This window comes from Opisthorchis viverrini, assembly GCF_000715545.1.
Source record: "Opisthorchis viverrini unplaced genomic scaffold opera_v5_586, whole genome shotgun sequence".
Taxonomy (NCBI): Eukaryota; Metazoa; Platyhelminthes; class Trematoda; order Opisthorchiida; family Opisthorchiidae; genus Opisthorchis; species Opisthorchis viverrini.
The window spans coordinates 94,142-106,210 of record NW_008752231.1 but is presented as its reverse complement, the minus strand read 5'-3'; the positions used below and the strand labels follow the sequence as shown (position 1 = coordinate 106,210).

The window sequence follows — 12,069 nt, the reverse complement described above, 5'->3', positions numbered from 1 at the left end:
CCTGAGAGACTCATAAACGGGAGATTCAGCTGGGTTCCAGGTGAGTCTCTCGAAAGAACCAAATTAGTTTGCAGATGAGTGTATATTCGCTAACTTATTAGTTTGGGGAGATTTTAGATATGCTGAATTAAAATTTCGTCCTTATTGGAGATCATTAACAGTGTGTATCTCAAGGGAGTTTGAACACTACCATTCGGCAAGAAGCGAATGAACAACAGTGTGACTGCTTCTCATCTAAACAGGACATAACGCCACACATCCTTCAATAATGGGACCTTCAAGATGTGGCACTGTGGTGACTGGCCCCTAGATAGATGACTTCTCCGTTGAAGACTAAGTTATTGTCAACCACTGGCCTGTAGGCGGCAAGTTCGAATGTTCTTCGAGCTTCACAAGACACATGGATGGGACAACTCCAAGTCGCTTCTCGATTATTCGGTATAGGTTGGTTTCACTTGCTGATATCGCGATGGAAGTGGCCTTAATATGCAGGGCTAGGTTTGCTCTGAAGAGACGGCAAACAAGGGTGAAGCCAGTAGAATTGTACACTGCTAGATCGCAGATCCAGTGAACTCCTGGCCCTGCAAAGAAAGCCGGACCTACAGTCATTCGGAAATCAGTTTGGTTTTCACGAAAGACTGAACTGAATCTCTCGTTTATGCTATTCTACTATTCTATTCAGTTGAGTCTCTCGAGAAAACCAAATTGATTTGCAAATGAGTGTATTTCTCGGAAACAGTCCAATTTCGGTTCAAGTAGAACATAAGGTTGACGGAAACTCGGGGACTGCGCCTACCTGATGAGCTCCAGGAACGGCGAAACCGGTCGTGAGCTGTCGAAGAGTTTTCAGCAACCTTGCGAGTAGTTTCCTCTATGAAAATATACTGCGATATCCCGAGTATCGTGCCAACTGAAACACGACGCGGCCTGTGTGCAGCACTTTCAGTTGAGGAATATCATAAACGAGAGATTCACTTGAGCCTCTCGCGAAAACCAAGTTGACATGCAAATGAGTGTATTTCTCGAAAACAGTGCGATTTAGGTTCAAGTAGATCATAGGTTTGACGGAAACTCGGGGACTGCACCTACCTGATGAGCCCCAAGAAGGGCGAAACCGATCGTGGGCTGTCGAGAGTTATCAGCGTTGCGAGTCGTTGCCTTTATGAAAATTCGGACCTACTTTAAACCCAGCGTAAACATTCTGCGTACACAACAGGGCACGAACCTTCAACAGTCCGTCAGACACATTTCTGCACTAGCATTGGAAATCACTACACCCGTTTCTAAGTCGAACGGTATCCAGCTATCCCCGTACGTTTGTTTGGGCCTTCCTGAGTTGTGCAAGCCCCCGATCATGCGCTTCACAGCTATCAGGCCATTTCAGCAATGCGTCAAACCCAAAGAATGAGATACATGTGTGCGCTGACGATCACGCAGTACGTGACAAAAACTGGGAGACGCTATCTACTTACCACAGCATCCGACAAAAGATTCTGAAAACGCGTCGAGAGCTCTGAAGTGTCTGGGAATATTTCATCCATCAGCTCACCGTCCAATTTGTCCACGCGTAGAATGTGAGGAGTGAAAGGCCTCACTTCCAGTTGAAGAGTATTCACATAATTCTGAATCAAGGACGAGTAAAATGAGTATGAGATAAAAAAAAATCCACTCCCGACTTTTTGGGATGAAAATGACTAAGTCGTTTGGTAAATTTAAAATGGCCAACAATTTAACCAAATTTTAACCAGAGCGGGCCAGCGAGTAATGAGAAATAGTTTTCCAGGACAGATCAACAAACTCCGGAAACCGTTTATCCGGTTTTGTTGTTTTGTTGCTGTGATCAGAGGTTTTCCTCTGTATAAGAGAAACAGCTCCGAACGTTACGAAACCACACAACTGTCAATGGAATAACCGTTTTTCGTTCAGACAGATTTCATTAGTTGTTCTTCACTCATCCTTGATGGATGAGTTCTATCCTTGGTATCACTTTTTTTATCCACTTGTACGCGACAGTGATCAACGGATCAGTCGGTTCGCACATTCATTGACTTTTTCTGCTTCGCTCAAGCGCACCAGGCTTTCAGTCGGCCATCCAGACCGGGATTCACGGTAATAAGAACGCATTAAGGAGACTGTGGTCCACAACACCCCGTAATGTGATTGAATTGCCTTTGAAGTGAGATGGAATCGGAAATGTCAGCCGCGCCTAAAACGAAACGCATTTGTTTATGCTGTTCAATCATGTTATATCTGCTGATTCGCCGGCCTGTGGTATCTACTGCTGACCCGCTCCGGTGCCTAGTGTCGGAGAGAAAGGGCTCACGGAAGGGAACACAATAGCTATATCCCAACAAAGTGGTTGCGAGAGCGCGAGTACGTGCGAGTGCGAAAAGTACAACAGCCTCAAGCTTTTTATTAGAAGTACACTGTCTGAACTTGGTCCAGTGCTGACGCACGCGGTCTGGCTGCGACGTGCTGCATATTGCGGGGGCGTTGTCTGACCTTGATCAACGCTGACTCGCGCTGTCTGGGTTAGGTACAAGGCTGTGAAATGCTGCATATTGAGGGGGCGTTGTCTGTCTGGTCAACATCTAGCGGAGCTGAGAGTCTCCGTAGGTTCCGGACATTCAGTGGTTACTTTCACGAAGCTGACCTTCCTGATAAATCATTTTTTAAAGTTGTGCAAATTCCTCCGGTTCTTTAGATTTTGTTCCAATTAATGAACCTGTTTACGAGGAAGCTGAGGAAGCTGGCAGCCCTAAAACCACGAGTAAGCAGTGGTCCCCTAGAACATGGATGTTGGAAGGACATCGCCTAAAAAGAATACGGGAAAGCTATAGTCGCAGTATTTTAGCATTGGAAACTGTTGCATGACCCCGTAGCTTACAACGGTACCCTCATCGAAGTTTAATGTCAGTAGAAACGTGATTCGAATTTCGACTTATTAAGTAGATGTAGTGGATGCGAGTGCGAAGTTGAAACTTCAACATCACCATCACCATCAACACCATCTTTAAAGAACTCTTGCAAACCGTTGTTGTTGCGAACCTACGGTCTTCTGTCTGTTTGGCAAATAGCGGCTGAATGATTCCAAGGGGAGCTAATGCTTGGATCACAGCATACTTTATTGATCAACGTAGATGTATCCTACCCATTAACTTCGGATGCAATTTTTTTGGCCAAAATTTAAATAACTATATATTTATTCCGCTAAACCAGGAGTGAATTATTGTAAACTTGGCCAAGTACTGCACGTGATCACAACGCTGGTGCATACGTGTGAGATTTGTGCAAAAATGCGACGTGCTGATTGGATTATTGGAAAGCAGAGACTAGCGGCTCACCATGAATGACTAATAGCAGTGCACACAGATGAAACATTTAGAACAGTTGTACACCGAAGACAAAACTGGTTCAGCATATGGGACTGGCAAGGAAGATTAACGGAATCTCGTGGCATGATTTGGCCGAACCAATTCAGCTGCCCTATGTGAACCATGACTCCATCGCATAGACTAAATCGTTCAGCCCTAACACCTTTTCGGTGCCACCGGAAGAAAGCACAAGACCTAGGATACTGCCAGGTTGCCCAGGCCTAGACAGGGGAAGTGAGAGGCAGTAATTCAGCTGCCCTATGTGAACCATGACTCCATCGCATAGACTAAATCGTTCAGCCCTAACACCTTTTCGGTGCCACCGGAAGAAAGCACAAGACCTAGGATACTGCCAGGTTGCCCAGGCCTAGACAGGGGAAGTCGAGAGGCAGTGGTCGGGTTCGAACCAAGGACCTTCCGGGAGGTAACTTCGCATTCTAGCCACTGAGCCATCTCTAATCCCCCCTCCAGTCGAGTACACAAACCTGGCATTTGTTCTGTAAAAGGGTAAATCGATGTGACAACTCAGTCTGCTACAACAAAATCAAAGCTTTGACGTCCTTCATACAACGCATCACTGAGTGGATCCTTCTTCCTATTGGACTTGCAGATAGTAAATGGCTATCCGTTCGTTTGTTCGTTCTGTGTGATTTTCTTTCTTAGTCAGAAAGTGACATCAGCTGACTGGATTTTACAATATTTGGTGGATACTGTTTGATTCACAGATCACTCTAGTGACCTCGGTGAAACACTTGTGTCGTTGTATGGGTGGGATTCCCAAGGCCAAATAGGCAAGGTCACAATCGGCCATGAACACACAACACAGCGGCAGAACTTCCGTTGAGTATCGTCAGTTGACGCGTCATCCACATACTCATTCAGAGCATGATAGAGAGTTTCGTTCAGCCGGACAAAATGAAGAGCTGGGAACTTCCTGTATGGAATGGAGCCCCTGCTTGTTAGCCAATTCTGGCAGATTTATGTCAGATGCTTTAAAAGTACTCCCTGTAAATTTTGGACGTTATTTTTTATTGTACTCGTCAGTTGCGTACAAGAACTCGTCCCCTTCGTTTCCTAATAGTCGTGTGACTTATTTGTATAACAGTTGAACGACCGATCGATTGCCTCTATCATCAACCTGATCAAGTTCTGACAAGCCTCCTGAAATAGATCGAAACACGCATGACTGAATCGGTTCGCATAATGCTCTTCTCTAAGAATATGGAAGGCAACTTGTATTTGTCTAGGAATTCGCGTAACGCGATGAGGCGACTCTATGGAAACGAGTCACTATCGTTTTGCCGCTTATTGGTTGCAACTGCATTTGGTGTAGCAGTCGGCGAGGCGCACTCCTCGGGCGGACAGTTTATGTGCGTGCATTCACCCTTGTCTATATTTGTCGAATGCCAGACATCGGCAGATGATCTTGTCTGATACGCACCATAGGTTTTTTTTCGTTGTTTTGTTCGCATGGCGCATTTCGTGTCAACCCATGTCACCTGTTCACACACGTCCCGGTTCTCTCTCAATGGTGGCTTGCAGATTGGGTGCACAGCTCCGTGGTTGAGGCGCAAACTTACCAACCGTGAGGTCCGTGGTTCGAACCCGATCTCTGCAAACCCACTGCTCCTATTTAGGCTTGGGAAATCTGGCAGTATCGTAACCCTCGTTCGTCCTTCGGTTGACATGGCATCGCGGCACTGAAAGGGTAGTATCGCTGCGCAGTTGTAAGTTTATTTATTTGACGCTTCAGATAAGGGACCAGCTGATACTGGTGGAAGTAAAAGGTACACTGACGCGTTATAAATTATGTATTGAACTGCTCGTTTGCTGCCAGACATGTCTCTCTACTAGGCAAGGACAGTTTTTGGTACCCCTCTCGCACGGTGACTGCATCATAATTTGAACAAGTAAACAGCCGAAGACCAACCGACTGATGTTGCGATGTCAGCTGACAACCATCTTGGTCACTGTGATGGAGTGATTATCGATTTCCACTAGGCGAGCTGATTCGCTTCTATCCTCATAGGCAACACACGTCTAGAGACAGTGTGACCGAGGGTACACCGCTAACGTAATCTGATAGTTTAGAACTGAATGGAGAGTACTACCTATTCCTAAGGCACTATCAACTTGAAAGAAATCGAAGAAATTGTGTTTTCATGTCGCCTAAAGGGCAAACATTTGTTTCACGGCCAAAATCAATCGGGAAAACACCTTTTATCCAAGCTTCAACACTCAGATGGAATCCACGCACTCTTGATGAGAGACAGTAACGGAAAGAGAACCGAACGAGTGTAGGATATTCCCATCTGGGACCCTGGTTTCTTATCACTTTCTGGATGAAGTGACATGTACTCAGTTTCACTCAGTTAATGTAAACGACATCCTATCCATCCAGTGAGAGTGTGAATGGGACTTAACCCATAAGTTTCAATAACCGTTACAACAGGGGGGAAATTTTGTTGATGACCCTCTAACCTGGTCTGTATTAGCAGAGGAAAATGCGTTAATCAATAAATTTCAGATTCGTTCAATTTTGGGCTACCTGACTAGAGATTCATCGCTTGAAAATGCAGAAAACTGCAGACAACGAATGTATGATGATCCAATTGTTCTATGTTATACAGTCACCTAGACTGAACAATAAAACCCACCGGCTCGTACAACCATATCCCAGTTACCTTGCTACCAACAAACTAACTGACTGCAGATTTTGGGACAGAGTTAATTTGTTAGACTGTCACTTTTAGTAAAGTTCTGTTTGGAAATTTCCTGACAAGGAGTAACGCATCTGAGCATGTGAAAATTCATGACGGTTGGAATAAGTTAAGTGTAGACTTGAATAAATGTTACTGAGTACTGAACCTTCGTTTTTATCCTATCTTGATTCCGCCCGGAACTCAAAGTAGAAAATCATGAGTTAAGGACATGTCACGTGCTCTCAGTTGTTACTCGTAGACGAATACGGCTGAACCAAAAACTGTCACACGGGTGAAGTACCGGGAAAGAGGTCTCATCACGAAGTGTTGTTACGTGTTCACGTTACCTGGCACTCCTCAGCCCACTGTGAGTGGAGCTCCAGCTGACGATTAAGTCCGTCTTTTCCAACACTTGCTGTCTCGTCCAGTGATGCAGATTGTGAGGACGGACCGGCGTGCAACGAATCAAACCGACGCTCCTGCGCGGAAAGCCAGTCCGTGGCGCGCTTCACCTCCTCATCCGCCTGCTTTATTCGTTCCATCAGCCCTTGTACTTTGGATTCCAGTTCTTCCAACATCCCACTCTGACAGTCAAATTTGTCTTTCATTTCCGCCAGCTGTGAAGAAATAAGCACAGATCACTTTATGGGTTCGAAAGTTATGAATGGAAAACCAGAGGAGTATGGAAATCTACGATATAAAAAATATTGTCTGGTCTGGTGTCCCAAGTAAGCCTCCGCATCCAATCGAAGGTGAAGGGGTCTTTTCCAACACTTGCTGTCTCGTCCAGTGATGCAGATTGTGAGGACGGGCCTGCGTGCAACGAATCGAACCGACGCTCCTGCGCGGAAAGCCAGTCCGTGGCGCGCTTCACCTCCTCATCCGCCTGCTTTATTCGTTCCATCAGCCCTTGTACTTTGGATTCCAGTTCTTCCAACATCCCACTCTGACAGTCAAATTTGCCTTTCATTTCCGCCAGCTGTGAATAAACGGGCACAGCTCACTTTATGGGTTCAAAAGTTGTGAATGAAAAACCGGAGGAGTATGGGAATCTACGTTATAAAAAACATATCATTACGACTATGTACGCTAGTGATCATGCATGCAAGTATTGTCTGGTCTCGTGTCCAAAGTAAGCTTCGGCATCTGATCGAAGGTGAAGATTACTGCGGAAACTATGCAACCGCTTCACAGTGTTCGTGCATCATTCTTTCATATTCAAAGAATGTTCAAGAAGGCTCCAAAGGATGCTTGAGAATGCTCGCTCTTCAAAAGTTCTGTGCAGATGAGATGTTTACCTTTGTGTTGGGTGGCTTTACTAATAAACAGCACCTGCCGAGCGCTCAATCGGCCATTGAGAAATCGCCTATGCATCTAGTTTCTGATGCATTACTCAAACTGTCGGCGCCGGAGAATTCAACCTCGGTGAACCGTTGTGCGTGAATGGTAGATGGTTAACTACTGACCGGAGCACTGTGGGTTCAAATCAATCTACAGCTACATGTGAGTTATACTGCAGGGACAGTCTTCTTGGCTGATCTGTGCAGATTAGCCTCGCTTGGAGCATGAACTCCCTTGAAAGCCTTGAAGGCTTCTAGCCGCTTAAAAGTCGTACTTTGGGTCATGAAATAGCTGACAATTCATGCTGGTTAGACGAGCGAGTTTCTATTTACAGTATCTTGTACGAATCAGTTGAAGTGTGCCACCAGGCTGATGTGCTTTAAAATACACGCACTTGTCTCGAAATCAGCGGTGGATGTGACTTATGACTTATGTCCCTGCAACGGTGGTGATCCCCATCTGGTCCGGACCAATGTTTATTGGTCGTCGCGTACACGCCTTCATCCGTAGCGGTCACTCACTAGATTGTGCGTCACAAACACTCAAATCGCGTAACAACTCCTGTCCCACTTGCAACCTTAGGTGACTAAATGTAGGTACACTACAATTTCCCATCCAGTTTTGTTCCTGTGGCTGCCACATGCTTGACGCGTCAGGCTTACGAACTTTAACCCTATCAGGTCAAGTTATATTCATGTTCGTGCAATTATCAAACACGAATGGATATCCCTCCTCACATTGCACATAATAAATGCGCATGCAGTTCGACCCAACACACTTACACACACACACAGGGCAGGAAGTCAATGGAACTCCGCTCCACAAGTCTCCACGGACTACTCGAGAGAGTTTCTATTTACAGTATCTTGTACGAATTAGTTGAAGTGTGCCACCAGGCTGATGTGCTTTAAAATACACGCACTTGTCTCGAAATCAGCGGTGGATGTGACTTATGACTTATGTCCCTGCAACGGTGGTGATCCCCATCTGGTCCGGACCAATGTTTATTGGTCGTCGCGTACACGCCTTCATCCGTAGCGGTCACTCACTAGATTGTTACACTGCAGAGAAGACACGTCCCGCGTCCGGAACTTCAATCAGGAACTCTCAACAGTTATCCTCAAACGATGAGTCACTCTTTGGCTTATTCCCTTCTTGCATTGTATTTATTTTTATCAGGTGTACATAACTTTTGTAATCATCATTATTCTAGTAAAACGGACACTCTTTAGTGCGCGTCACCTGATAATCAACCTAAGTATATTACAACTAGAGCGCGAACACAGTCCTGTCGAGTTTTCCGTAACTCCACCCCAGCTGTATTGTTCGTATGCATGCATATGAACAGATGCATGCCATAACGCAGTGGTTCCAACAGAACATGAGGTGGACGGAAACTTGGGGACTGTGCCCAGCTGGGTAACGCCAAGAAGGGCGAAACCGGTCGCGGGCTGTCGAAGAGTTTTCAGCAACCTTGTGAATAGTGTATTACGTCTACACATTGATGATATTTGAGGAATAGTCAACGGATAAATTTTAACGAGATATACGTGATAGCAACCCCCTGAAGACAATATTTCCTCAACGCTTCTTTATGTTATCGATCCTGCATGTCAGTGGTGATGATGATGATGATGATGATGATGTCGATGATGATGATGATGGCGATGATGATGACGATGATGGTGATGATGATGATGATGACAATGACGATGACGATGATGAGTTATCATGTCAGCCTTTCTGGTGGTTATCAGGAATGATCCCGGAATGCTGTAAACCTACTGAAACCCTAAATCCCCGCCTAAGTGGTAGTAGAGAAGCTGTCAGGTATCTGGGCCAGAAAGGACAGCTACCTATTAGACGCTCAAGCAGTTAGTCGGTTCAGCAAAGGCCAACGATAATGAGTGTTCAGGTATGACACAAGAGCACGGCCGAAGATGATGAGTGTTCACTCAACGCCGATCAGACAGCCAGGATCAAGGTCGAAAGCGCGCTTTAAGTATCGCGAGGTCCTTGGCAAATTTTGCACTTGCTGTTTTTCTCCTTGTGCATGAGTCGTTTGTCAACACTGGAGCGGAAACGGCAGTTGGTTACAACAAAAGCAGTGGTCAGTCTATTTACAACCGGCAGTGGGATGGTGGTTATGAGACAAATGCTAAGAGTTAGTGGAAGCCGTCAAACCATCACGGAAGCGGCCACTTACAATATTCTTTCAATACTATTTGTTGTACTTCCGAAAATATCGTACGAAAATCACTTTTGAATCGGTGGCTTACAATCGACCTTGTCGACAGGTGTACCTCATTAAACGTCCAATTTCAAGACGCCTGTTTCAAAAACAAGCTTGGTATCTCGAGAAATAAACTCATTTGCATATCAATTTGGTTTTCACGAGAAACTCAATCGAATTTCTCGTTTGTGATGTTCTACGAATGAATGTGCTGCACACAGACCCAGTGTGATTTCAGTCGGCACGATATTGGAGACATAGCAGTATATTTTCATAAAGGAAACTACTCACAAGGTTGCTGAAAACTCTTCCAGTTCAAGTAGAACATAAGGTTGACGGAAACTCGGGGACTGCGCCTACCTGATGGGCGCCAAGGAGAGAGAAACCGGTCGTGTGCTGTTGAAGAGTTTTCAGTAACCTTGTGAGTAGTTTCCTTTATGAAGGCTGGTGCCTCTCTAGTTAAGCCGAAAAGCAGCTTTGAAACGAAAAGGAAATTAGTGAGTCCCAACCAAATGTAAAAATCAGCCTTCTGTTCTCATGGAATACCAACAGAGGTGGGTTATTATGAGTTAGTTTTAGGGTTCTCTCTTGATGTTCCCTACTTGCAAATAGAATGAATAACTAGAACGACAAAAGTAACCATTAAACTCACTTGCCGCTCAATTTCAGCTCTCGCGTTTGCGGACATTTGACCTGTCATGTCTTTTGTAGGATGGAGCAATTTCTCAGTTTGAGCCACTGCGCTACGCAAAATGGAGGAGGCCCGATTTTCACATTTCAGGCGCGCTTCCTGAATACACGGGACAAAACGATTCAGAACGTTTCATAAACATACGGAGAACAACCTCTTCTGATATAAATAATGGACGTGATTTTATCTCATCCCTCTTGTTCCTCCCCCCGTGATAGTCTGACAAAAGAATGCTGAGATAGCCTAACAGAAGATGGAGCTTGATTTGAAGTTTCACACTTTTTCACATCTATGCGGTTAAATTCGAAATTATTCTCTGTAAGGTCAAAAGTGAGTGGACTCATGAAGAAGACGAAACGCCCGTCGTTATGGTTTTGTCGCTCTGAAGTTTACTGACCGTTCCGGATGTGGCGGCCCGCCACCGTTCTCACTGTTCAGTAAGTATGTATGTCTTCAGTCTAGCTGAATACCTCGTTGAGCGAATACCTCACCGTGTAAAGGAGATGGTCGTCTTTGACTGGAAGGACTGCGATGATCGAAAAAACCCAACCACTTCAACTTCATCAGAGGAATCATAAGTTGAAGAACAGAGCAGTAAAGTCATTCGCGCTAGTAATAAGTGTGGCTGATCGATTGACTCACGTCACTGGATGGAACAAGTTTCAAATGTCTTCATTCCATGCACATGATACACATAGAACTCTCAAACAGCAGTGGGGAAACCACTGAAAGCAAAAACGGTGGCATGACTCTACAACCAGTCCAACTGGATTAGCTCAATGCGGCTGAACAGTACTCAAGCAACAGTCACGAATCACGTGGCCGTCCTAGACAGAACGAAACAAGAAAGCACGTGGTCACTATGCCAACCAATGATGTATGCATGCGTCCACAATGTATTCAGGTCTTCCTGACCCCGTACGGAAAAAGGCATTTTCGTGCGCCATTCAAGGAGTGCGGCATTCATGGGCGTGTTCACCACAAAGAAGCGATGGAATGCGCAAATCACGGATACATCAGAAGATCCATCATCGTCTACTCCATGAATCTATCCTTCTTTAGTAGCTCATGGTCCTGTGGAGGTTGGGGTTAATCCCTAATGAACCAGGGTGCTAGTTTCTGCAGGCAAAAACGAAATTTCACACATGTTTGGTGGAACGACAAGCAGCGGAGCTAGTTCCAAGTTGACTACTGTCACAGACCTGCAAAACATTAAAGACCCTCTCGAAACCAAAAGGAAGGTTGGATGCAGTGAAGAAAGGGAACTTGATCTACGAATTTCAGTGTAATGACTGTGACAAACGCTGCGTGGAAGAAAACTTTCCATCAAAATATACGAACTCAGTGTCACTGTTTTCAATTCACGAAGGCAGCGAGGGACATCAGTTCAGTTGGGACAGTGTTTGAATACTTGCTCACGCAAGAACAAAACGGGAGCGAGGGTTTGCGGAGGCGTGGTACTCCACACGAAAATCGATCAATGAACACGTTGATATGGACCCAGTCTTCAAACCACCATGAACAAGAGTTACACAATTGTGAGGCTCTGAACCATATGGGAAATCAGACAACCTAAAGATAACCAACGAACCAATCGGACCCAAATACATGTAGGTTTCCCCACCGATCCAACACTTGTTCAACCACTCTAACACACTAAAATCCCTCGGCCGACACCCAACAGAGATTCAGCTTGACTTAGCTGATTGGTTCTCCTTCCGCCTTAAA

The 12,069-nt window shown here is 45.3% G+C and overlaps 1 protein-coding gene across 1 annotated transcript in view; it reads right to left on the bottom strand.

Annotated features, from left to right (window-relative positions):
- The window catches only part of T265_15524 (hypothetical protein), a gene marked incomplete at both ends in the record, with an annotated part of 56,931 nt that overhangs the window by 2,124 nt on the left and 42,738 nt on the right, over positions 1–12,069 (bottom strand). Inside the window, 4 exons of the mRNA XM_009178489.1 lie at positions 1,473–1,622; positions 6,424–6,693; positions 6,750–7,075; positions 9,942–10,094. Of these exons, the coding sequence (XP_009176753.1) occupies positions 1,473–1,622; positions 6,424–6,693; positions 6,750–7,075; positions 9,942–10,094 (899 nt within the window). The remainder of the gene's footprint in view (positions 1–1,472; positions 1,623–6,423; positions 6,694–6,749; positions 7,076–9,941; positions 10,095–12,069) is intronic.